Source organism: Lepidochelys kempii, chromosome 1, assembly GCF_965140285.1.
Source record: "Lepidochelys kempii isolate rLepKem1 chromosome 1, rLepKem1.hap1, whole genome shotgun sequence".
In the NCBI taxonomy this organism is placed as follows: domain Eukaryota; kingdom Metazoa; phylum Chordata; order Testudines; family Cheloniidae; genus Lepidochelys; species Lepidochelys kempii.
Genome location: NC_136380.1, coordinates 328790798 through 328818410, shown reverse-complemented (window position 1 = coordinate 328818410; position 27613 = coordinate 328790798). Strand labels below are relative to the sequence as shown.

The 27613-nt window shown below is 45.0% G+C and overlaps 1 protein-coding gene across 10 annotated transcripts in view; it reads right to left on the bottom strand.

Moving 5' to 3' along the window:
• Positions 1–16722: 16722 nt before the first annotated feature.
• The window catches only part of FBXL13 (F-box and leucine rich repeat protein 13), a 178838-nt gene continuing 167947 nt past the window's right edge, over positions 16723–27613 (bottom strand). For 8 of the 10 annotated variants that reach the window (XM_073328536.1, XM_073328539.1, XM_073328542.1 and 5 more), the window contains 3 exons: positions 27373–27507; positions 22064–22227; positions 16723–16985 (listed from right to left, as the gene is read on the bottom strand). In XM_073328536.1, coding sequence (XP_073184637.1) covers positions 16808–16985; positions 22064–22227; positions 27373–27507 — 477 coding nt within the window. In that variant the 3' untranslated portion in view covers positions 16723–16807. Of the gene's footprint in view, positions 16986–21694; positions 22228–27372; positions 27508–27613 lie in introns of all 10 variants that reach the window. The other 2 variants (XR_012156835.1, XM_073328544.1) reach the window with 2 other exon arrangements.

Here is a 27613-nt window from a genome sequence, read left to right as displayed (position 1 = left end):
CAGAACATGTAGGGATAAAGTGAGACAGGCTAAAAATCAAATAGAGTTGGACCTTGTAAAGGGAATTAAAACCAATAGTAAAAGGTTCTATAGCCATATAAATAAGAAGAAAACAAAGAAAGAAGAAGTGGGACCGCTAAACACTGAGGATGGAGTGGAGGTCAAGGATAATCTAGGCATGGCCCAATATCTAAACCAATACTTTGCCTCAGTCTTTAATAAGACTAAAGAGGATTTTAGGGATAATGGTAGCATGACAAATGGGAATGAGGATATGGAGGTAGACATTACCATATTTGAGGTAGAAGCAAAACTCAAACAGCTTAATGGGACTAAATCGGGGGGCCCAGATAATTTTCATCCAAGAATATTAAAGGAATTGGCACATGAAATTGGAAGCCCATTAGCAAGAATTTTTAATGAATCTGTAAACTCAGGTGTTGTACCGTATGATTGGAGAATTGCTAACATAGTTCCTATTGTTAAGAACGGGGAAAAAATGATCTGGGTAATTATAGGCCTGTTAGTTTGACATCTGTAGTATGCAAGTCTTGGAAAAAATTTTGAAGGAGAAGGTAGTTAAGGACATTGAAGTCAATGGTAAATGGGACAAAATACAACATGGTTTTACAAAAGGTAGATCGTGCCAAACCAACCTGATCTCCTTCTTTGAGAAAGTAACGGATTTTTTAGACAAAGGAAACACAGTGGATCTAATTTACCTAGATTTCAGTAAGGCATTTGATACCGTGCCACATGGGGAATTATTAGTTAAATTGGATAAGATGGGGATCAATAGGAAAATTGAAAGGTGGATAAGGAATTGGTTAAAGGGGAGACTACAACGGGTCCTACTGGAAGGTGAACTGTCAGGCTGGAGGGAGGTTACCAGTGGAGTTCCTCAAGGATCGGTTTTGGGACCAATCTTATTTAATCTTTTTATTGCTGACCTTGGCACAAAAAGTGGGAGTGTGCTAATAAAGTTTGCGGATGATACAAAGCTGGGAGGTATTGCCAATTTAGAGAAGGACAGGGATATCCTACAGAAGGGTCTGGATGACCTTGTAAACTGGAGTAATAGTAATAGGATTAAATTTAATAGTGAGAAGTGTAAGGTCATGCATTTAGGGATTAATAACAAGAATTTTAGTTATAAGATAGGGACGCATCAATTAGAAGTAACGGAGGAGGAGAAGGACCTTGGAGTATTGGTTGATCATAGGATGACTATGAGCTGCCAATGTGATATGGCCATGAAAAAAGCTAATGCTGTCTTGGGATGCATCAGGAGAGGTATTTCCAGTAGGGTTAAGGAGGTTTTAGTACCGCTATACAAGGCACTGGGAAGACCTCACCTGGAATACTGTGTGCAGTTCTGGTCTCCTATGTTTAAGAAGGATGAATTCAAACTGGAACAGGTACAGAGAAGGGCCACTAGGATGATCCGAGGAATGGAAAACTTGTCTTATGAAAGGAGACTCAAGGAGCTTGGCTTGTTTAGCCTAACTAAAAGAAGGTTGAGGGGAGATATGATTGCTCTCTATAAATATATCAGAGGGATAAATACCGGAGAGGGAGAGGAATTATTTAAGCTCAGTACCAATGTGGACACAAGAACAAATGGATATAAACTGGCCACCAGGAAATTTAGACTAGAAATTAGACGAAGGTTTCTAACCATCAGAGGAGTGAAGTTTTGGAATGGCCTTCCAAGGGAAGCAGTGGGGGCAAAAGATCTATCTGGCTTTAAGATTAAACTCGATAAGTTTATGGAGGAGATGGTATGATGGGATAACATGATTTTGGTAATTAAATATTCATGGTAAATAGGCCTAATGGCCTGTGATGGGATATTAGATGGGGTGGGATCTGAGTTACCCAGGAAAGAATTTTCTGTAGTATCTGGCTGGTGAATCTTGCCCATATGCTCAGGGTTTAGCTGATCGCCATATTTGGGGTCAGGAAGGAATTTTCCTCCAGGGCAGATTGGAAGAGGGTTTTTCACCTTCCTCTGTAGCATGGGGCACGGGTCACTTGCTGGAGGATTCTCTGCTCCTTGAAGTCTTTAAACTACGATTTGAGGACTTCAATAGCACAGATATAGGTGTGAGGTTTTTTGCAGGAGTGGTGGGTGAAATTCTGTGGCCTGCGTTGTGCAGGAGCTCAGACTAGATGATCATTATGGTCCCTTCTGACCTAAATATCTATGAATCTATGACTTATTATACTGTGCTATGTGTAAAACTGGTCACCAAGCCCCTGCACATCGAAAGCTTGAGAGCTTATTTTATGCCCTCATGAACCTCTCTCATCTGTGGCTTCACTGTCGGTAGGGGCAGCAACCCCAGAGAACCCCTTCTTTATTATACCACTGGGGATGGTAGCAGGGTGCTACCAGAACATGCCCCCTTCAGTTTCCTCCTGGTCCTCCCACTAATTCACAGCCCAGAGAACTTAAAATAACATTCCTGCTCCGGGGGTCTGGGTTATTAAGTCCCTACAGAATATGGTCTCCTTGGGCCCTTCAGCTTCAAATCTTCTTGAGGCTTCTAATTCACTTTTGTCCAAAACTTCAAGTCCCAGCTCTCCCTTAGTTCCCTCTGAGCCAGGGAGCTCTGCCAATCACTGGTCTTCCTGGATAATTTTTTTCCAGGTTTCCTTTTGCCCTGGTCCTTGGACTCAAACTTCTTCCTTTTGGTTCCAGGGGCTCCACAGCCTCCTTCCTGGGGCTGTGTTGCAATTCATGGCAGGCTTCCTCAGTCCAGCAGCATCCAGGGTCCGATCCTGGTCCAAGGAGCCTCCCTTGGTCCCTGCACTGCTACGTCTCCTCGGGACTGTGGTGTAATTCATGGTAAACTTCCTCAGCTCACCAAAGCCAGGTTTTGGTTCCATGCCACAGAGTCTCCCTCCTGACTCTGTGTTCCCTTCAGTTCTCACTCTCCAGACTACCTGCCTTGGAGCCACCTAACCATTGCACTCCTTCTCTCTGCAGTTACAACTCATCTGAGCTCTTCCTGGCTTTTATGAAGGCCATGTGTTCTTCACATTCTCACCTGAACCTGAGCCCCACAGCCTCAGGTGGGAGGCAGAGGGTCAGTCACAGGTAGGGACTGGATCCATCTCCCCTTAAAGGGCCAATCACCCTGTGATAGGCACTTTAGGACTAGTTATCTCTGCTTGTTCTCTTTCCCTACCATGGCAGTTTAAATTCTTTCATCTTCCAGGATGCCATCAGCACCACGTTAACAGCCAGCTCTGAGTTATACCTGCAGTTGAACAAGATATTATTTGTTTAAGAAAGAGTGAAAAGCATCTGAACTTACATAGTCCACAGCTAGAAGAGTTTCTGAGGCTTACTTGCATAAAGGTTGGGAATTATGGATCTTACCTATCCGTGTACAGTCTCCTATTCTCTCCATCTGTAGCTTTAGCCTGTCAATGACAGAATCCCATGCATACTAAGTGTCACAATTCAGGACAACTGCCTCTGTATTCCCCTCCATGGTCGAGCAAGAGTCCCCATTCTTAGGCTCTCGGCTCCTTGGCCATCACCTCTCCTGGGCAGACACCCACATCTCTCCCTCCTGACTGGGTTTTTTCTAGGCTGCATAGTTCCCTGCCTATACTTTGTTATTCCTAGCAAGCCAGACTGCCTAAACAGGCCGGTGGCTGCACTTTGCTCTCTTAGACGCTGTAAACAGCAAGATTGCGCACAGGTATACATCACCACACAGTCATTTCTAAACAAGCACATTTATTCTTAAGGTGAAAGCATTAGAGAGAAAAAATGTTAAAAACAATAAAAGAATCTACATGCATGCTAATAAGCTTACCAGAGATCACACAGCAGGAGCTTTGGTAGGAGTCTTTCAGACCCTCTGCACAGAGGGGGGTTTCTGTGGTAACAAGTTCATAGCTCAGAACAAGCCCTCCCTATGAATAGCTTAGCTTTTCCTTTCTACAGCTTGGGCCTTTGATCTTCAGATTCCAGGATCAGGTAATCAGCTCATGCGGGTGTAGCTTTAAAAGGCTGGGTTTCTGCATAACTAGAGGTGGGGAATTTACATTCTCCTCCCACTAGAGATTTCTCAGGAGATACATGACACTGTTTGTCCAAAAGTCCATTCTTGTCTGATCCATTGTTCAATACAGTCCTCTGGCATTTATAACTTTTGCATTTAAACAATGGGCTCCAAAACTACTTAAAGGTAGTTCAGTAAGGTGTTTTTTCAAGAATATTGCAAGAAATTGCCATATCTGTCACTTTAAGCCTACACAATCCATGTCTATTCCTTGGCTTCCTGAGAGACACCTTTTCTGGACCCCCTCTTCTGACCTTCAAACAATCCCCTAATCTGTCCAACCTCATCATCAGAAGCAAGCTCCCCGTAGACCAAGGGTATGTCTACACTACATTATTATGTCGATCTAAGTTACGTGGCTGCTCAGCCACCGCAGTAATTAAATCACTTTTGCATGTCCACACTATGCTTCTTGTGTCAGCGATGCGAGTCCTCGCCAGGTGCGCTTGCACCGATTTAACTGTCAGTGTGGGGCATTGTGGGATGGCTTCTGAGAACCAGCAACTGACACTCCACTACATCGAGCTAAGCATTCTCGTGGAAGTGGAGTTATTAAATTGGCAGAGCAGGTGAGTTATGTTGGCAGGAGCGACATTTTTGTGTCGATGGTTACAGAGTTAGGCCAATGTAAGCTGTCTTGCATTGACCCAACTCTGTAGTGTAGACGAGGGCCAAGACACAGCAACTCAGGCCAGCACCAGACCCTGCCAGAACAACAGATGCAAAACCTGCAGACATATCTCCACTGCTACAATGATCAGCACTCCCCACAACACACCTTTCGAGATTGGCAAAAAGAAAAGGAGGACTTGTGGCACCTTAGAGACTAACCAATTTATTTGAGCATAAGCTTTCGTGAGCTACAGCTCACTTCATCGGATGCATTCAGTGGAAAATACAGTGGGGATATTTATATACACAGAAAACATGAAACAATGGGTGTTAACATATACACTGTAAGGAAAGTGATCACTTAAGATGAGCTAATACCATCAGGAGAGCGGGGGAGGGGGAAGAAAACCTTTTGTAGTGATAATCAAGATTGATGAGTCCTACACATGCCTATCATATGTAGTATACCTCATCTAGTGCACTAAATGCCCCAATAGCAACTATCTGGGTGAAACCAGACAATCGCTACTATCATAAATATAAAGGGAAGGGTAAACACCTTTAAAATCCCTCCTGGCCAGAGGAAAAACCCTTTCACCTGTAAGGGGTTAAGAAGCTAGGATAACCTCGCTGGCACCTGACCAAAATGACCAATGAGGAGACAAGATACTTTCAAAAGCTGGGGGGGGAACAAAACTCTCTCTGTCTGGGTGATGTTTTTGCCGGCGACAGAACAGGAATGGAGTCTTAGAACTTAGTAAGTAATCTAGCTAGATATGCGTTACATTCTGATTTCTTTAAATGGCTGAGAAAATAAGCTGTGCTGAATAGAATGTAGATTCCTGTTTGTGTCTTTTTGTAACTTAAGGTTTTGCCTAGAGGGATTCTCTGTGTTTTGAATCTGATTACCCAGTAAGATATTTACCATTCTGATTTTACAAGAGGTGATTCTTTTTACTTTTTCTTCTATTAAAATTCTTCTTTAAAGAAACTGAATGCTTTTTCATTGTTCTTAAGATCCAAGGGTTTGGGTCTCTGTTCACCTATGCAAATTGGTGAGGATTTTTATCAAACCTTCCCCAGGAAAGGGGGTGTAAGGTTTGGGAGGATTTTGGGGGGAAAGACGTTTCCAAACGGGCTCTTTCCCCGTTATATACCTGTTAGATATTTGGTGGTGGCAGCGATAAAGTACAAGGGCAAAAGGTAAAATAGTTTGTACCTTGGGGAAGTTTTAACCTAAGCTGGTAAAAGTAAGCTTAGGAGGTGTTCATGCAGGTCCCCACATCTGTACCCTAGAGTTCAGAGTGGGGAAGGAACCTTGACAACTACGCTCTAGAATAAACTCTCACAGTAAAATTATAAAAGACAAACACACCATATCACCTGTGGTGAACACTGTTCACAAAATGATCACTCTGTATCTACCCTATCAGTCCTCAGCCTCAAAGGAAAGGTTGCACAACACTTTCAAAAGATGAGCCTGGAAGCTTAAATTCATAACTTTGACAGACTCTAAAAACCATGGACTGAAAAGAAACACTGGATTTATGGCTTATTGCAACAATCTGTAACTCACTAACTCCCCACCCCCAGCTGCTTCCCCCCCCTTTCTTCATATAGCTGGAGTGGTGTTAATTGGCCACTTCACATTCAATGGTCTCTTGAAATATCTGTTAACTGCTTATGCTGAACAGTCTGTTCCATCTTGTATTGAACTGTGACACTCTGGCTCTGGGTATGTTTCCCAGACCTGAAGAAGAGCTCTATGTAAGCCTGAAAGCTTGTCTCTGGGGCAAGTCGACACTACAAAATTAAGTTGACCTAAGTTAAGTCAACATACACAGCTGCCACAGTAATTAAATTGCTTTTGCATGTCCACACTATGCTCCTTGTGTCCGCAATATGCATCCTCACTAGCAGCACTTGCATTGATTCAGAGAGCAGTGCATCGTCTAGTGCAGGGTGTTTTGGCAAGGGTTTCCAATGCCTCATGGGGGCAAACAAGTTATGCAGAGACAACTGGGAACATGGGTTCAATGTCCCAAGATGCAGTTTTCTCCATCCCATAATTGTATCTGCATCCCATAATGTTTCATGCCTCTTTTCAAAAGCCCCCAAACCCATGCATCCACCATCTGTGTGAGAGGCATGGGTCCTGTACAGCTCTGCACGATCGTGATGAGCGTTGTGAGCATGGTGTGCCTGATCCTGCAGTATTCGCAGAACAGCCAGCGGAGCCTCGGAGAACTTGACTATTCCTTGGAGGCTAGCTTGCTGTGGGACACAAAAAGAAACAATTCAAGGTTGTTGCAGGCATTCGCAGAACAGCTGCAGGTGATGGAGTGCCGGTTCTGGGGCTGAGAAACAAGCACTGATTGGTGGGATTGCATTGTTATGTAGGTACAGCCTGACAGGGACTGCAGAACTTTCAGCTGTGCCAGGCCACATTCCTGGGTGTATGTGCAGAGCTTGCTCTAGAGCTGTGACACCAAAATGAGAGCTGCACTGACAGTGGAGAAGCAAGTGACGATCGCGTGGAAGCTTGCAATGCCAGACTACTACCGGTCAGTGGGGAATCGATCTGGAGTTGGGAAATCCACCATGGGCATTGATGTGATGCAAGTGTGCAGGGCCATTAATCGCCTCCTGCTACACAGGACTGTGACTCTGGGCAATCTGCAGGACATACTGGATAGTTTTGCAGCAATGGGGTTCCCGAACTGCCTGAGGGCAATAGATGGCACACATATCCCTATTTTGGTACCAGACCACCTTGCCACAGAGTACGTCAATAGAAAGGGCTACTTTTCTATGGTATATTGCAAGCGCTCGTGGATCACCAGAGATGTTTTACTGACATCAATCCGGGATGGTCAGGGAAGGTGCAAGACACGAGCATCTATAAGAACACAGGACTGTTCAGAAAGCTGCAAGCAGGGACTTTCTTTCCAGACCAGCAGATTATCATTGGGGATGTTGAAATGCCAGTAATGATCCGGGGCGACCCAGCCTATCCCCTTACTCCCATGGCTCATGAAGCCATACACTGGCCGCCTCAACAGCAGCAAAGAACACTTCAACCACAGGCTCAGCAGGTGCAGAATGACAGTTAAATGTGCCGTTTGAAAGGCCGCTGGCTCTGTCTACTCATGAGATTAGACCTCAGTGAAAAAATATCCCAGTGGTTATAGCTGCCTGCTGTGCACTTTGTAAAAGCTGTGAAGTGAAGGCGGGAAGTTTACGCCAGGGCGGAGGTGGAATGGCTGTCCACTGATTTTGAGCAGCCAGATACCAGGGCTATAAGAAGAGCTCAGTGGGAAGCAATAAGTCTCAGGGGGGCTTTGAAAAACCACTTTAATAGCGAGCCAGAGTAGTGTGTTGCTGTAGTGCACTCTGCCTGGCATTGGCTTTTTGCACCCCGGTACGAACCTTGTAATGAGTGCTGTGCGTAGTAATAACACATTGTAAATGCACCTCTTGCTGTTACTTCTGAATGATGTCAGCCCCAGCCTGCATATGTTGTGAACTAATAAAGATGAATTAATTTTCCATAAATAGACTTTTATTCCAAATCCAGGCAAACAGACATATTTATAACTTAATGAAACTTTATAAATGCTGTGATTGCAGAGCCATTGGCCATTATCTTTGAAAACTCGTGGCGAACGGGGGAAGTCCCGGATGACTGGAAAAAGGCTAATGTAGTGCCAATCTTTAAAAAAGGGAAGAAGGAGGATCCTGGGAACTACAGGCCAGTCAGCCTCACCTCAGTCCCCGGAAAAATCATGGAGCAGGTCCTCAAAGAATCAATCCTGAAGCACTTACATGAGAGGAAAGTGATCAGGAACAGTCAGCATGGATTCACCAAGGGAAGGTCATGCCTGACTAATCTAATCGCCTTCTATGATGAGATTACTGGTTCTGTGGATGAAGGGAAAGCAGTGGATGTATTGTTTCTTGACTTTAGCAAAGCTTTTGACACGGTCTCCCACAGTATTCTTGTCAGCAAGTTAAAGTAGTATGGGCTGGATGAATGCACTATAAGGTGAGTAGAAAGTTGGCTAGATTGTCGGGCTCAATGGGTAGTGATCAATGGCTCCATGTCTAGTTGGCAGCCGGTGTCAAGTGGAGTGCCCCAGGGGTCGGTCCTGGGGCCGGTTTTGTTCAATATCTTCATAAATGATCTGGAGGATGGTGTGGATTGCACTCTCAGCAAATTTGCGGATGATACTAAACTGGGAGGAGTGGTAGATACGCTGGAGGGCAGGGATAGGATACAGAGGGACCTAGACAAATTGGAGGATTGGGCCAAAAGAAATCTGATGAGGTTCAATAAGGATAAGTGCAGGGTCCTGCACTTAGGACGGAAGAACCCAATGCACAGCTACAGACTAGGGACCGAATGGCTAGGCAGCAGTTCTGCGGAAAAGGACCTAGGGGTGACAGTGGACGAGAAGCTGGATATGAGTCAGCCATTGTTGCCAAGAAGGCCAATGGCATTTTGGTATGTATAAGTAGGGGCAGTGAGCAGATCGAGGGACGTGATTGTCCCCCTCTATTCGACATTGGTGAGGCCTCATCTGGAGTACTGTGTCCAGTTTTGGGCCCCACACGACAAGAAGGATGTGGATAAATTGGAGAGAGTCCAGCGAAGGGCAACAAAAATGATTAGGGGTCTGGAACACATGACTTATGAGGAGACGCTGAGGGAACTGGGCTTGTTTAGTCTGCAGAAGAGAAGAATGAGGGGGGATTTGATAGCTGCTTTCAACTACCTGAGAGGTGGTTCCAGAGAGGATGGTTCTAGACTATTCTCAGTGGTAGAAGAGGACAGGACAAGGAGTAATGGTCTCAAGTTGCAGTGGGGGAGGTTTAGGTTGGATATTAGGAAAAACTTTTTCACTAGGAGGGTGTGAAACACTGGAATGCGTTACCTAGGGAGGTGGTAGAATCTCCTTCCTTCGAAGTTTTTAAGGTCAGGCTTGACAAAGGCCTGGCTGGGATGATTTAATTGGGGATTGGTCCTGCTTTGAGCAGGGGGTTGGACTAGATGACCTCCTGAGGTCCCTTCCAACCCTGATATTCTATGATTCTATAAATGCAGGGACAAGAACCTTTGAAGGGGAAAGAACAGTCATTTTCATTTCACAAACCCATACACCAATCATGTCTCTCAAATTTCAAAAATTTGTGGGGATTTAGAGGAGAGGGGCATATACCTGTGTATCTTGCTGCCAGGCAGTGGAGTTCAAAATGGTGACCAGAGTGGTCACAGTGGGGCATTGTGGGACCCCTCCTGGAGGCCATTAAAGTTGACGTATGTGCAGCTGTGATTATCTATGATTGTCTCCCTTGGGGTGGAGTGGTAGTGCAATGGCTCTGGATGCCATGTGCAATGTGGGGAGTGAGTGTAGAGAGGTCCCGAAATGCAGTTCTCTATAGGCTATAGAGGGAGGCAAGCATGGGTCTTTTGAACCTGAAGGTGAACAAGAGTCTCCAGCACGTCTGTTTGCTGCTTGAGAAGCTCTAGCATCTCCTGCAGCACGTCTCTCTCCTTTTCCTGTGCTTTTCTCCTCTCCGCTCTATATCTGTCCATTCTGTCCATGAGTGTGATCCGCCAAGCCCTGTGCTTGGTATCCAAAGCACCAGAGACTTGCAGAATCTCTTGGAACATGTCATCCTGCATCCTCTTCCTTATCCTCCTTATCTGGCTGAGCCGCTCCGCTGGTGTGGATGAAGAGATCCTCAAGGCCACATTTCCAGCTGCAAAGGATACAATGCACAGAGGTACTATTGTGAGTGTATTCACAAGATAAATGGGAAGTTTGTATACTGAACTCACTCCCCTGGATCCACACAAGGTACAAGCACTACATTCTCACTTCTCCTTGGGATTCATAGAGCATGGTGGCACTCCCAGCCATGGTGAGTATGGCCCGGGGGAGGGAGCGACTTGGGAAAATAATGGTGTGGGGGGAGGGGGGTAGCTCGTGGGCATGAGTATATGCGGATAGGGCAATTGAACTGAATACTGGCACCATTTTCCACAGGCGGTGGTGATTGTAGCTGATATCTCACTTCTGAGGGTAATGGAGGCTGAAAGGGAACAGCTCCTGCCTGCGTCCAGCTGCAGACCGGGTCCACATGTTGCTAGCCTGTGTGCTGCAATGGTGCTTGCTGAAGTAATTGCTGACCAGCGTGGGAAAGTGTTCTACTGCGGCGGAAGAAACAAGGCAATCCTCCCCAGAGACTTTCGGCAGACAATTGCAGAGCACCTCCTGGAACATTTTCTCAAGATCTGTATGGAGGATTCATAGGACATCCTGGTGCACATAAACAAGCTGCTCCGCATGTCTCCTTCTGCCTGACTGTACAGGGAAATGAGCAGCAGATAGCAACTCCGCCTCTATTGGTTATTTCACTACCTCTTCTACCTTGATTAAATGTACAGATGTGTCCCTGTAATATCAAAACAAACAGCATACTTACCGGAGGTTCCTTCCCCTGCATCAGGCTCACCTGGGCTGGACTGTCGGGACTGGCTCAACTGCTCTGGAGTCAAAAACAGGTCCTGGCTCACTGTGCCACTATTCACCTGTCATTCCCCCCTCCACCCACTTCCTTGTCCAACACCTGCTCCCCACTGTTCTCTGACTTCTCCTAAGCATCCACAGATAGCATGCAGATCTTCGTAAAAGCAACGTCTGTGGTTTTGCACTAGTGAGACTGTTGGCCTCCCTGGCCTCCTTGGCTTTCATGCGTCACTGCTGCAGGTCCCTCTTGTAGCCCTTCTTCCCCATGCCATGAGTGATCTCCTCGTAGATATTGATGTTTCTATGCCTGGACTGGAGCTGTGCCTGCCCAGCCTCTTCTCCCCACAGAGATCCACCACCTCCTGTATACTCCAGGCAGGAGCGCGTCTGCAGTGTGAAGCAGCATGGTCAGCAGGGCAGTTGCTAGGTGAGCTCTCCATGCCAAGTAAACAGGAAATGGAATTTCAAAAATTTGTGGGAATTTAGAGGAGGGAGCATATACCTGTGTATCTTGCTGCTGGGCAGTGGAGTTCAAAATGGTGACCAGAGTGGTCACAGTGGGGCATTGTGGGACACCTCCTGGAGGCTATTAAAGTTGACTTAAGTAATGCAGTGTTTATACTGATGTAACCCTTCTGCCCATCAGAGTTGGCAGCAACAAGGGCTGGGTTCAGTATCTTGGGGTTCCATTCCAATAACACAATGCAAAACCGGCTCAAGCCCCCCCACCCCCCATGACCTGGGACAAATATATACCACCCCCGCTAGGCGCCTCTAAGAGGCAATACTTCCGCTCTCGCAAGCACAGAGTCTGAGTGTAGCAAAAGCCTTTTCATAACAGAGAGAAACAATGTGGCATTATGTTGGGGAAACACTACCAACAGGATTCATAACACAACCCATGAGCAAAAAACCAACCCCAAGCAAATTGGGGCGTGTCCTTTCTCTTTGGTTCTTGAGTCCAGCAACCCAAAGTCACCCAAAGTCCAACAACCCCAAAGTCTCTGTCCCTGGTCAGTGCAGCACCAGAGTTTGAAAGTCTATCTGCAGAGTTTTACCTCCCAACCTGGGTGGAGATGGGGGGGGGGAGTTAAGGGGCACCTTACGTGGTCCAAAGCCGATTGCCCCACCTCTCCATGGAGCTCTGCTCTGCTCCACCAGCCGTCCCACAAATCGCTCCCCTCTGCCAGCCGTCCCATGAGCCACTCCAGCCGTCCTGTGAACTGTTCTGTTCCAAGAGTCTCTCTATTCTTCTCCAGCTGTCCCACAAACTGCTCCACAATATATCTTTAGCCTCCCCTAGTACTTAACACAACACTCAGTGATTTCAGCTCTTAGTAAGTTTAGCTCTTTTGTGATTTCAGCTTGTAGTAGGGGAGCCTCAGTGCTGGTGCACCATTGGCCCAAAGTGAATTCAGCTCAGCAGTCTGTAACTAGACTGCTAATTGAATCAAAATTAACTCCAATATTCTACAGTAGAGAGAGAAGAAAATGCAATTAGCATATAAGACCCTCAGGGAGGATGCCACCAAATATTAATACCCATCCCCAACCTCTCTCCCTTCACTGAGTTTTGGAACCCATGTCCCTTGCCTAGCGGGTGCTACTTAGTTGATGGCGAGTCCCTCCATCATAACCAAAGGCCAAGTACAGTTCCACTGTCCTTGATTCACATAATCAGGATAATAACAATTTGTTTTTCCTGCCCCAATAACAGAGACACTGGGGATCCCACAGCAGCCAAAGTGACAATTTGGGCAGCTATGGGCTCATGCTAGGCAGGGTGGGTGTGCCTATGCAAATGAGATCAGCCCCTGAAGTTCTTTTCTACAACTTGCCACACCTCACCACCAGATGTCAGGGTGGAGCTCATCTTGACTCTGCTTACATCGACACTGCGTCAACCTGACTATGTTGACTAAACGCTACGCCTCTCATGGCGGTGGAGTTAAGTCAGTGTATTTGGTGAGTTACATCAGTGGGTGCAACATTTTAGTGTAGACAGTTACGGAGCTAGGTTGACGTAAGCTGCCTTATGTCAATCTAACGCTGTAGTGTAGACCTGGCCTCTCTCACCAACAGCAGTTGGTCCAATAAACGATGTGACCTCACCCATCTTGTCTCACTAATATCCTGGACCAACATGGCTACACCAACACTGTATACGTGTTCCTTGGCTTGTTTTTGCTCGCCCGCTCCCTCAAGTTCAGTGTCCTGATGTGTAAAGACAGGACTTTCTTTGCTCTTAGCAGAGGCAAGTGGGCAAAGTTTCATTAGCATTAGGAAACATAACTTCCCATTATGCCATTGCCACCAATATATAATCTTCAAATTTCCTTCACATTAACCTGGTTGTCTGTGATCCACTTCAAAGAGTTATTTTCTACCAGGGTGCGGTTAGATACCTGGTGAAAGGAAATGCCTTCCTTGCTGAAACCCAGGCAAAAGGCCCTTCTTTGGAAAGAGTCTTTTCAAGTGTAAATTGACTTACACCTCGGGAGGCATTAGTCAGAGCCAAGGTGGGCTTGCTGGTTCAGGCTGGCTTATCTTGTAAGCAGGTATATTTAGATTGCAGATGCACTAAAACCACACAAAGATAGGCCTCAGTGAACAGGCAGTCACTTGTTATGGCACCATTAATGTGACACTCTACCTTCTTTTCTGTTGTTTCTTAGTAGCCTAGTAGGAGGCAATGATGATGTGTCTTGTCCCTGGAGCCCTCCCCAGGGCTGGGGAGCAGCAAGAGGAACTCTTCGCTATGTGGGGCGCAGGCATGGAGAAGCAACAGCATACCTGGGAGTGGGTACCGTAAAACAGAGGCAGGCACAGGCATGCCAGGTAGAGAGGGGGAGACTTGGCCCTCAGCACGTCGCTTCATGGTGCTTTCAGGTCTGCATGTGCTGCCTTGCTTATGTGCCCTACACAGTCAGCAGCGGTGGAACAGAAAAAAAACTTCAAAAATTGACTAAAGGATTTACCACGTCATTGCGTCTGTAGGTGGAGCTGGACACGCAATGAAAGAGCAGCGGCTGAAGCTGCTGCCTGGAGTATGTGTAGGCAGCACAAGGGGATGCCAGAGATTCCGCTGCCTTCAGCAGTTTGGTGGGGAAAGTGCTATACAGGGAGTGGGGAGGGGTTACAGGGACTAGGAGTGGCTAGAGATGGGGATCATGGCAGTTACAGATACCCCAGTGCCTGCACTCAGAGCTGTTTAGTCCTTCCCCCTGCCCCCATCCCCTTCCCACCTGACCTCAGAAGTTCACACCCTTCCCCCCACCAAACCTTCCTTTACCCTGTCAAGCGTTGGCTGGAAATCACTCCCCTACCCAACCAGGGCCCTGCTTCTTCTTGAGTCAATAGTTGCAGAGGTGGCACTGGTAAAGCCAAGGTTGGTTACAATCCCCGCTCCCGCCACCCCATCTCTACTCCCCTGCTGCATCCTTGCTTCCACATCATCCTCCCACCCCCAGGGCCCTGCTTCCTTCATCAGCATGATGCCTCCCCATCCCCATGGATCCCTGATTCCTCCCCAGCATTACAACCTTTCCTCCCTTCCAAGTCCCTGCTTCCAGTCCCCACCATGCCCGCCCCTTGGGGGGTCCCAGCTTAGTACAACTACGGGTGCATCTAGGTGCCCTAGTTGTGGATCAGGACCCCAAAGCCAATCCTTGGCCTGAATAACAAAAAGGAGGTGGTAACAGCTAACTGGCCAGTCAGAAACTAATTTCAAAAATCTGTGTTGTCAGCATCCCTTTAACAAGTAACTGTTCCCCTGCAGTGTGTGCTCCCCAGGTACTGCAGTGTTGGCTAGTGTATGGAAAACTTTATTCTGGTTGTAGGGACATGAGATGTAAACAAAGACCAACATAAAAAAATAAATTATGTACAGTCTGCGGTGGCTGTTTAGACTGTAAGCTCTTTGGAGCAAAGATTCGTTCTTACGGGTTATTGATCACCTAATACAACAGGGCTCTGCTTTTGGTTGAGGTCTCTATGTGCTGCCACAATACAAATGCAAAATAATAAAGTAAATTAAAATTTTAAAATCCTTTATCTGACTACAGAACAGTGGTGTTTGTACGAGAGGTACACAAGTTTGGTTCTCAAAACTGAAATTTAATCTGAGGCCATCAAACCACATATTGAGTGCAGCCGGTGGAGAAAGGAAAAGGAGAGTTCTCAGCCCCACTGCTGTTCATAATTCATGATGCTCTGTCTGCGTGGGCATGTGCACTCTAAATCACCAGGATACGTTGTAAAGCCAGCGCCTGGTCTACTGCTTCCCCTTGTAAGTGCCATTGCTGATGCACAACAGGGTGACAATAGAGGGCCTGCATAGTATCACCCTGCATAGCACTTAATTAAAACCACATCAGTCATTGGTGTCCCCTTAATCTATGTATTTTTTTGTCTGGGAACAAGGGGTGTTGAGGTGGAGCAACACTGATAGTTTGAAATGGCAGGTGTATAAAATTAACAAAAGCATGCGATGGGGTTCAAATTCCTGAAGAAATTGTCAAAGCCCAGGCGTTCGTTAACTGTTTTAGTCAAAGGGGACACCTATTGTTTTGAGTCCCACTGCTTTGTTCCTTGATTGGTACTGTTCTAGGACCAGTCTTACAATTAGCTCCACACAGACCTATACTACCACAGGGATTTGCACTGACTTAAATGGAACGCCATGCAGCAGCGGAAGTGTATGGTACGTTTTGCAGGATCGACTCCATAGATTTTTCTGCTAATTTTTCAGTCTCTTTGGTTCCCTCTATCTTCCATTGCACTGGCTCTCTCAACTCTGTAATTTCATATCACTGAAGGTAAAAATCTCGCCCTTCATGTTTAAAATTATTTAGCCTCCTAAAGATCCAGCTAGGTGTCCAGAAGGATTTTCAAAAGTGTCTGTGCACATAACTCCCATCAGTGGTAGTTAGGCATCAAGGTGCCGAGTAGGATTTTCAAAAGCCCCAAGCTGTAGCTTTAATGATCTGGCCTTAAGTAACGTGGAGAACTACATTTTTAGAATGAGAGGCCTGAATGTGCAATTAATTCAATGTATGTGCAAGTGACCATTTGAAGATACAAATACATTATTTGCATATGCAGTTGGGGGGGTGCTCATACCAATATTTGGCCTTGATATGAACTAATTCTGTGGGGTGCTGAATTCCCAAATTTTTGTGAGAGCTCAGGATGCTTCTCCCCTCATGGGGGCAAGCTCTAGTCAGACCCTCTCGATAAATAAGACCACCGCACAGCTTCTCTATTAGTTACATATCATGAAAGTATAAATACTGCTTTGCAAGCTGTACAAATGCTGCTCAGGCCTGGAAGATGATGAACTCATCTGAAATTTCACTAGATTGATTTAGCACCTGAAAGCTCACTAAACAAGCTAGCAATTTCATTTCTTTGCACAGTATTTGTGAATGTGGGCAGCAGTACTGCTGCTAAGAAGATTTGGAATAAACTCTTCACAATTCAACTTGAAAATCTGCTTTATTAAATGACTATTTTAGAAACAGGAACTTGCCATTTCATTTTTACACTCTCTGCTGAAGAAAACTTGAAACACAGAAGATGTTATGCAGCTTCTTTGTTTTCATTCCGGTACAAGGCTTTAGCTTTTTCAGGTCCCGTTTTGGGTTTCTTGTTGTGGGGGAGTACACCTCCACCGCGATCATACCCAAGCCATGAAGGCGGGTCGGCATCATTATATTCGTGCTTCTCTAGCTTGGCTGAATATTTCAAAACAGCTTGTCTGAAACAAAAATGAAAATGAATACCGTTGCACAAGCAATTTCTACCAAGAACATTTGTAAAAAATATGAACCCTCAGGGCCAGATTCCCAGGGTGACCATATTTCCTACCCCACTATGCCTTTTGAGAAGCAGCAGTTGATACAATAATGGTCTTAGCCTCAAATTCTGTCCCAGGACAAAGTAACTGTTTCACTCTGTATGAAACATGCAGTACAGTGGGTGGCTCTATGGTTCATGCTGTCATTTGGACATCTCCAGATGAGTTGGGGGTGTTACTGGGAGGTCACAGTCTCAGCTGCTAGTGGGGAGCAGACCTGGGGTAGTGCCGTCACGCGACAGCTCTAGCGGATGCTGAGCTAGCCTGGATGGTTCCTTTCCTTGGCCACAGCGAAAATTCCAAGGACATGGCCTTTGGTTTGGGGTTATGGAAGGAGGGTGGGGGGTGGGAGGGAAAGGAATATGACATGCACCACTACATTTTTCAGTACAGGGTATAGACAGTTAGTCTGTATAGAAGGGTTGGCCAAACTTACTGACTCTCTGAACTGCATATGACGTTCTTCAGACGTTTGAGAGCCGGGTCGCACCTGCCGCAGCTAGGAGCTTCAACCTCGCAGGAGGTGCCTGCCGGGGCTCAGGGCTCCAGCCCTGCTCCTGCTGAAGCCCCGAGCCCTGGCAAGTGCACCCCACTGGGCAGAAGCCCCAAGACCCCCTGTCCCCAACCCACTGGGCAGAAGCCCCAAGACCCCCCACCCCATTGGGGAGAAGCCTCTATCCCACCACCCGCTGCAAGGCAGAGGTCCCAAGCAGGGACTGTCTCCTTGTAGAACGCCTTGCACATGGGGCCCCCAATATGATTGGGGTCTCTGAGTGCTCTCCCCATATTAAGATGTTTAACACAGAAGGCAGAACCATCTATGCCCAAAAGAGCATTGACTCTAAAGGGACAAACACAGGGAAATGTTTACGCCCTACAGGCAAAGAGATCAGGGCGGTGGTAGGCGGATTACATTATTTTGTTTGGTTTTCAGTTGAATACAGTAACCCCTCTCTCCTGCCCCATTCCTCACAACCACCTCCAGCTTTACATCCAGGATCCTTATGCTTTCGCCCACCATTTACATTTCTTCCCTCCCATATAAAAGAGCCATTCTCTCATACGATAAACAAGTATAATAAATAAGATGGTGATGTAGGTGCATGTTTTTGTGTTAGGTTTTGGCTTCAGGCAGGATTTGAATGTGGAGAGGGCCAATGGGTTTCTTCACCAGCTCAGGGAAGGAATCCCATACATGGGGGGAAACATGGAAGGAAGTGGGAAGATGGCTGTGGAAGAAACAGGCAAATGCAGAATCGTGAGTGGTATCATTAGCAGCAGAAAAGGGAATGGGTGGCTGATGCAATAAGAGACGAGGTTGGCTAAGCAGGAAGAATTCCTTTCTGACCACAAAAGCAGATTTTAAAGATCCAACATTACATCATTTAGTTGTTAACACATTCCTGTTAACAAGATGAACACAATAGTTTACAAGTGTTTTTATACAAGCAAACCTATGATACAGATGAACCCATGTGCAGATGTATATGGTGGGTGATCGGCTATAGCTATCTAGTACAAATGCCACTTGTCCAGGTCTACTTTCCCTTTGCTTATGGAAAATTGCTTTCAATGGATAATGTCTAAAAAGTGGGTCTTATTGCACTATAGTTGCTATTACTACTTTTTTGGAGGCTTATGCTGCTCCGTGACTGGAGCCAAAATCGACCAGATTGCCAGAAGTGGCCATTATTTATCTGTCAGCATGTAAAAAACATATGGGTTAAGGAACGCTGCATTATATTACATTGTAGTTATATATCTAGAGCCTTGGAGCCAACACTCTGGGGAGGGGTAAGAGGACACTGCAAGAAAACAAATAATCAGCATTAATGCAATTAAAACAACTGGTATTCCTCAGTCAGAACGAAGCTTTTGACCTTAAGAAATGGGAGTGTGCAGCAAGGAGAGGGAGAGAAAGGGAAAGGTAAGAAGGAACCTAACCCAGCACACTGCAAACCTCCTCTATGATGTAAGAGCATTTGGGTTATATAAACTCTCATCTTTTCTGAGCCTTGTCAGCTGCAAAGCTGTATTATTTTATGACTCTACAGCTCCTGCAAACATAGTCCCTGTGGGCTGAAACTTGGTGCTCAAGGAGCATCAGTCCAGAAATAAGCTTCTGTGTGCATCACATTTGAAAAACAGCAGTGTACAGTGGCTAGAAACAGATTTGTATGTTGTTAGATATTTTTAATTGCTTCTGAAACTGCAGACTTCTGCTTAATCCTTAATCCAGTTTATGTGATCACTTTGTGCTGCCTTGATTTTTGAGCCTCACGAATGTGTGGGAGGCCCAGGCCCCTCGTCCTGTCACTCATATGTACTAAACACACGGAAAATATTAATGAATGTTTCCTTTATACAAAACAGCATTAGTCCTAAGTGAATCACAGCTAATATCCCTATGCTGCCTATGCTGCCATACACTGAGGACTATTCCTCCTCTTTCACGTCCAGTAGTTGAAGCAGGCTGTACCAGTGTCACGCCTACATGGGGATTCTCTGGGGCACTCAGATGTGATTAGTTAACTGGTTGTTAATCTCTATATATGGCCCTATGCAGCAGGCCATATTTATTCCAAAGTATGGGTATTTTTATTTTAACATTTGCAGAAACCTGCATCATGTTATTAGACTGACAAATGTCATCTCTAACCGTATCTGAGATTGGAAAGGATGGACCCTCTATTTGCTTGTAACTGCTTACTAGAGAGCTCTACGGGTTTGTAGCTGTCAAGATTTCATGATTGGTTTGTTTTTTTTTAAATCTAACAATAAAAATAAAATTGTAAAAAGGATGTAACCTAGTGTCATGAAATGTGCCTGAATGTTTATATGGCTGGGTCTGACTGCTAAGTGAAGTCTGGTAGGCCCGGGCAGTGTTTAATAAATAACAGAGGAATTCTTTTAGCAGCATGAAGTGCACATGGCTTATAGATGTCCCTGGCATCTTTAAACTAAAACCATATTTCTTCTATTATTTATTTAATATTTGTAGAGTGTGCAGGAATAGCCTGTTTTGTTCTGTAGACTAATCTCACTTTACACAGACTCCATCCTCTCAAACGCTAGTAATAGTCTTTGAAATGTGAACGTATCTAGGAAATGTAGAAAACAGACATCGCACACTTTGAAAAACAGCCAGGCTTTGCCCCTGTTTTTGTAAACATTGGGGTTGAATAAGCTCCTTAATGATAACAGTTGGTTAGTATGGAGAAAGAGAATTTGGGGCTATTTGTGAGTGGTATATTATGTATGACAAGTCTCTGCTTATTATTCCTTAGCTGAAATTATGGAAGTGGTGAATGAAATGCATGGAACCCTAAAAATAGTCCATGAAATTCAACGATAACACTATCATTCTTCCTACGGTCACTGCTGAAAATCTAAATCACGATTAATAAATGTAGAATCGTTGTTATATTGTGACTTCAACCCTGATGAAGCTTGGAAAGCCGAATGGAGTTCACAAGAAGTCACAAACAAACACCTTGTGAAAGATCCACCACAGAAAATCCCTGGCTTCAATCTTCTGCAAAGCTTATTTGCAACCCTAAACCACATTGGCACACGCCATGGCAGATGCGGATACTTGCTGCAAAAATGGAAATTAAAAACTCTCCAGTGTGTGACTGTGGTCACCCAGAACAGACCAGGGAAAATATAACAACTCAATGCCCAATTCACAAATACAAAGGATGCATCACAGCAAATACACTCAGCTACTCCAGATGCAATTATCTGGCATAACCATCTAAATGTCAAATTATAGTAGTTGATCTACATCTACATCAGCCATATGAAGAAGAATTGTTGTATACTCTAATGATGATTTTGCTGTGATTATTGCCTAGAAACTGAATGTAGCTTTTTGTCAGCTTCCCAGTACAGGTATTGAAATACAACATTAAGTTTTAAAAAAAAGTGGAACTATATTGTGACAGAGTGGGATATGTCTGTACCAAACTGTGAACTCAGTTTTGTTTCGTTACTTCCATTTTTATACTCTGTCCTCTATCCTGTCATCCATTTTGTGTTCTGTGTTGAATAAATAAAACAACCTGACTTGGATAAGGTCATTCTCTTCCAGACCCTATCTTGCTAAGGGGTGTGTGGGACTCCTCAAAGAGGACTATCAAGATATGTCGTAAGGGCCATCAACTTGAGTGACTCTCAATGACTGGCCAATCTCAGGGGACAATAGTTATCTTCATGTGGGGCTTGCATGACAGGGGCTAGAATTTCCCAGCCTGCATATGGCAAAACAGGGTCAAAGACTAGAATAAAAAGGGGGCTTATCTGAGAAGGGAGGCCATCCACCACCACAAGCCAGAAGACCAGGCTGAAGAGAAAGCAGGAAGGCCTGCCTTGCCTGAAACGCTGATGAGACCTCTGAGTCACAGATGGGGTAAAATCAGACTAAGGGTGGACTCAGCAAAGAACTAACTCTCTAGTGGGTTCTTCAGCATAAAAATGACTGTGGTTACGAAATTCCTTGGCTAAGCCTGTATTCTTTGCTAGGCTGTCATGTTGTCCCTGAAAGTGTTAATCAAGAAGCTCAGAGTGCCCACAGTGAGGTGGGACTCTAAAGGAACATGTATACACACCTGGAGGCTCAGGAGGTCTGAATCATTGGTTTCAGGGTTGAAGGTGTCCGGGTTGTGGAGCCCCATGTTCCAAGGAAGGGTGGCAGACATGAGGTCTGGATCTGGGAGTGTGCTTCTGAGGCCTCAGAGCTAGGAACAAAGACATGGCTCTTCCCACGAGTGGTTGGGGCCACTCACACCAAACTGGTGTCCATCCAGAGGGGGAGTGGACCAGGTTGTAACATAGATCACTTTACATTTCAATTCCAATTTCATAAAACAACCCATGTTTTGGCCTACACTTAATTAAACTAGAGGTGACAATGATATTTGTACTCATTCAAAGTTTACACTGATCTCTCAAGTTTGGCCCAGGAAGCAACATCTTACTTGGTAATATTTCTGCAGTACAGCATCTTAAGAATCCGGAGTTGCGTACAACCTTTCGAAAGGTATTTTAGTGTTTTGTCAGTAAGACGTACACAGCCTGAGATATCCAAGAAGTGGAGATAATGGCAGACTCCAGACAAATACTGAATACATAAATCCGTCATCTGTAAATCCAGCAAAAGAAATACACATACAGAAGTTAGAAGATTGCTGGAGATTCCAAAGAAAAACCAAAACACAACAGCCTAACTCAAAATTTTGAAGTGTATCATTTCAGGAAGATTATATTGAAAAGTACCACATAGGACATGAAATGTATGGAACAGATGAATTCTGACTATCCGAAATAGGAGACGAAAAAGACTGTGAGTAACAGTTAAATGTTGGGAGTATATTTGGTGTCAGTCAAATATGATTCCAGTACATTCCAAAGCATGTAGGGATGTTTCAGCTAATCATAAGTCTGAAATAGCTCAATACTCCCAACCCCATAATTTTGCATATAACATATCTTGTGTGGTAGGATTAACTGTTCTCAGATTATTCCATTTAAACTGTTAGACTGATCCATTTTAGAGTTAACTACAGGGAGAAAGAATTTTAATTTTAATAACACCTATTTCATATTTCGGTACTGTATCATAAATGTGTGTTGTCTTGTGACTGCTTTTGTTTATAGCCTAAGGTGTCTTTCAGTTTGTCCAAGACAGAACTATTCAGCGTCACTTTACAGTTCTATAGTCTGATCTGGAACTGATCACCAGTAATGCAAACTGAAGTTTGCTTTGGGCACCATATAAGGCCTCATTTCTGCAAGGTACTTAAGTGTGTGTGTAACTTTAAATATGTGAGTAGCCCCATTGACTTCAAAGGGAATACTTATGCCTAAAGTTATGTATGTGGCTAAGTACCTTGTTTAATTGGGGCCTAAAATCTAAAGGAAACTTGATGAACGCAAAAAAATCCTATAATAGGTATTCAATCAAGCCCAGATTATCCATGGCCCGAATGGAATGGAATGAGGAGTAGCCTTCCCCACCCTTGTACTTCCTGTGCAAGGGCCAGGAACAATCTCAGTCCCTGTGATCATGGGAGTCTAACAGGGGCAAGGAGGAGACGAGATTGTAACTGTCTCCCCTTCACATTGACAGTAGCCCACAAAGCTGGACAGCCAGTGCACTATCCCTTCGCACAGTCCCTCCTGGAGCTCCACCTGGAGAGATGCAGTTCTATAACAGGTTTCAGAGTAACAGCCATGTTAGTCTGTATTCACAAAAAGAAAAGGAGGACTTATGGCACCTTAGAGACTAACCAATTTATTTGAGCATGAGCTTTCGTGAGCTACAGCTCACTTCATCGGATGCATACCGTGGAAACTGCAGCAGACTTTATATATACACAGAGAATATGAAACAATACCTCCTCCCACCCCACTGTCCTGCTGGTAATAGCTTATCTAAAGTGATCATCAGGTGGGCCATTTCCAGCACAAATCCAGGTTTTCTCACCCTCCACCCCCCCACACAAATTCACTCTCCTGCTGGTGATAGCCCATCCAAAGTGACAACTCTTTACACAATGCATGATAATCAAGTCTGGCTATTTCCTGCACAAATCCAGGTTTTCTCACATCCCCCCCACCCCCATACACACACAAACTCACTCTCCTGCTGGTAATAGCTCATCCAAACTGACCACTCTCCAAGTTTAAATCCAAGTTAAACCAGAACATCTGGGGGGGGGGGGGTAGGAAAAAACACCTTTCCTCAGGGCTGTCATCAAGTCCTGTCATCAAGACTCAGAACAGGCCTGCTTCTGTACTGAAGTAAACAGAAGTTTGGCTAAATAGATGCAGGATCGGGCCCTATTCAAGGAAATCTATTTTAGTCACATACACCAATCCTGTTCATGTCAGAGGTCATCTTTCCATTGAATTGTATCTTTAGAAATTCATCATTTAACTGGATTAGTCATTCAATCAGGGATTCATTTTCAGCCCTCACTATTTTCTCTCATTCATGTGGTTTGCTGCCCACAACAATTACATTATTTCTTTCTTCAAATAAAACTATTTAACAATTATTTCTGGAATTGGCTTTATGAACTCACAAATTACACAGGAGGTGTGGTTGTGCTATGTGCAAACTGCATGCCGAGGTTTTTGTGAAATGAGCGATGTTTGGAAGATGATTGCTCTACATGTCCTAGAAATGTGTGTATGGAGATATAGATGACAGGGAGCCCAACTGTGCTCTCACTAAAGTCTATGGTTTTTCAATATGAAAAGGATTACAGTGGTGAGCTGTGCTCGTTTTCTGGGAATGTCCGAATTTCCAGAGCACATCTCACAACACTTTTACTGGGAAGTGAATTTCCTAAATTATAGTTCCTATGTTTTCTCTTTATGGCCTTTTTGTTTATTCAGTTATTTTTATATAGCTGATATTGCAGGCCAAGACTCTGCCAGGCATACTAACTTGTCCCTTTTAGAACAGGAGATTAGATCTTGCTTTAGTCTTTTTCTGATCATTTTTAAATAGTGTCTGAGTGGAAAATATTTCCTACTTGGCAGCTAGATACACTGTATTTATGCTGAAGATTGCCAAAGCCCCCCCCAGCTGATAGGACTTTATAGAGTTTCAAACTGGGTTAAAGCCAACAGAAGCGCTTGCAAGATCCAGGATGGATTTGTCTGAAAGATTCTTGATGCTGGAGACCAAATATTCTAGACTGTGAACAGTTAGCAGATTTACTTCATAATCTTTTTAAGGAGAAGATATATAGACACAGGGTGGGGAGAGGAGAAATGTGGTGGGATGCAAGTGTTTATCTTCACTTAGTATGGAAAGATCTCTTTGCCTGTAGATTGCCCTGTATAGCATTATTGTTCATTATTATTATTATTGAAAAGTTAATTGAACATTTAAAAGCAGGAAAGAAATGTGAGAGACCTCTGGAACTGACATTTTGGCCATTGCATTTAATTGCTAATGGCTGAGGGTGGCTTTTAAAAGGATTCAGCATCAACCATTGACTTCAGTGGGAGCAAAATTAGGCCAACATGAGTACTCTTAAAAATCTCACCCATAGAAGTAGGACTCTTTCTGCAGAGGGAAATATTTGCGGACACAAACTTTTTTTAAAATTTACATTTGCTAGAATGCAGTAAATAGTTATTGTTATTACTCAAGCAAGCAAGCATATGTGATTGAATAGATACAGGGAGCATATGTGCTAAGTAAGTAAGTACTGGGACAAATGAAAATGACCTAGGCATTTATGTTAGCAGTAAAATGGAAACGGAGCCCATGTTCAGTTGGTGCAAAACAGACAATTGCGATGCTAGGGTCTAACTAAAGAGGTACTATGTAAAAGATATGGAAAATTGTCACAACACCGTACAAGGTAATGGTGAGGCTGAATGGCATTACATCAGTGATGAGTCTTTATTTATTTAAACAAATTAGTAACTGGAAATAATTTTCATTAAAATGTGTAAATAACTAGAAATACAGAACAAAAGTAATTCAGCAACTTCACTGAAGCAAACGTCGATATCGGAGTACGTGTAACAACACACAACATTCCATTGTCAATGGATCAGATGCAACGGAGCCCACAACTGTAACACCTATGACTCCGGGGGGGTTCTGCGGGACTGTGTGCTCGCAGAACACGACTCCCCCGCAGATTTCCTGGGTTGCCCTACGGAAAATGGCAGGGAGGCCCAGGGAAGCCGTGAGTGGGGTGGTGGTGATGGAGGGAGGGCCAGGGGTGACCATGGATGCAGTTTTTTGGGGGGAGGGATTGCCCCCCTCCAAACAGAGGTGAGGCATGGGGGGCACACGGGGTTACATGCCACTGCCCCCCCAATTCTGCAAGGGCAGAGCTGCCCAGCTGAAGGAGGCTGTCTCCACTCCACTGACTCTGCAGCTGAACGCTGCCTCCTGGGTCCTAGTGCCAGTCGTGCTCCCCTTCTGCGTGCTGGGAGCCTTCCAGTTTTCTATCCTGTGCAACACACAGTGGAGCTGGGTATGGGGGGGGGAAGAAATGAGGAAAATGAGGGAACGGGGGATGAGGGGGGAAGAGGCAGTGGGGAAGGAAGGGAGGTGGAATAGGGCAGGGGGAGGGGACTGTGGGAGTGAGGGGAGGGGAATGGAGAAGAAAAGGGGATAGGGGAATTGCGGGAGGAAGCAGGAGCCCAGCATGCGGCTTCCCCTCAGCAGCAGCTGGGGCTCCCCTGTTAAGCAGGCACATCGAGCTCTCACCCTGACAAGCCCTACCCCCCCTACACCTGGACCTCTGATGAGCCCCCCACACCAAGACCCCCACCCCACTGATCCCCAACCAGCTGCACCTGGACCCCCACCCATCAAGCCCCACTCCCCCAGTACCTGTACCCAGCATCCAGCCCCCCACCCGAGCCCCAACCACCTTCCTGCATCCCCTGCAGAGTCCCATTGTCCCTGAACCCGGAATATCCCAGTTAGTCTCTGTGCATCCAGATCTCCCACTGAGCTGTCCACACTAAGACTGCCCCACACAGAAACCTCTTACCTCACACCTGGATCCCCCCACACTAAGTCCCTTCACACTTGGATCCTGCTGGGATGAGCCTGTCCACCCACACCTGGTACACCTGGTGCTGAGGGACAGCGCCCAGGGCATTTCTGGGGCAGGCCCAGCCCTTGCATTGTGTTAGGGTCAGGTGCAGCCTCACTGCCGAGTCTCTGTATCGGGGGAGGTGTGGGCTTCAGGGTGATCTCCCACCTCAATGCAGCCAGTGGCCTGTGCTCCCCACTGCCAAGCTTGAGCCACACTTATTTATTGACAAATAAAATTTGCAGAATTTTGCAGAATTTTAAAATATTGTGTGCATAATTGAAAATGTTTTGGCACAGAATTTCCTCACAAGTAACATATGCACACACAGATAATAATATACTAACTATACGTACATTTTTCAAAATGTTTAAGTGACTTAGGTGCCTATGTCCCATTTACAAATGTGACTTGGGCACTTGGGAGCTTAATTCGTATGGAAAATCAATGGGACCATGGCTCCTAAATCATTTAGGTGCATTTGAAAGTTTGTGACCAGATCAATATTCCAAAGGTCACTGTTAGTTCACTGGTTTTAATTATTGGTGATTATTATATATAACATAGTTAATTTTTTTAATGTTGAAGAATAAGCTATAGGATGGTTGCAAAATGTGGACATCAGCAAGTCAAATGTCTCAATGATACATTATTTCATTTTATGTAATAGAATTTCTAGAACTACCCTTCCCAGCTCTTGTACCTACCTTGTGGCAACCAGCTATGTTGAGGGATGTAAGTTGGTGGCAGTTAAAGGCAAAAGCTTTGACAGTTTCATTTGTCAGCTGAAAGCAGTAAGAGACATCACAGTATTGTAGATCTTTTGCATCCTGGCAGAACCTCTGAAACACAGTTACAAACACCCAAATCAATCTCATGTACCTTTTTGGATGCTTACAGTTCTATAATACATTCACACTAATCTTCTGATTTACTTCAATCACTGTA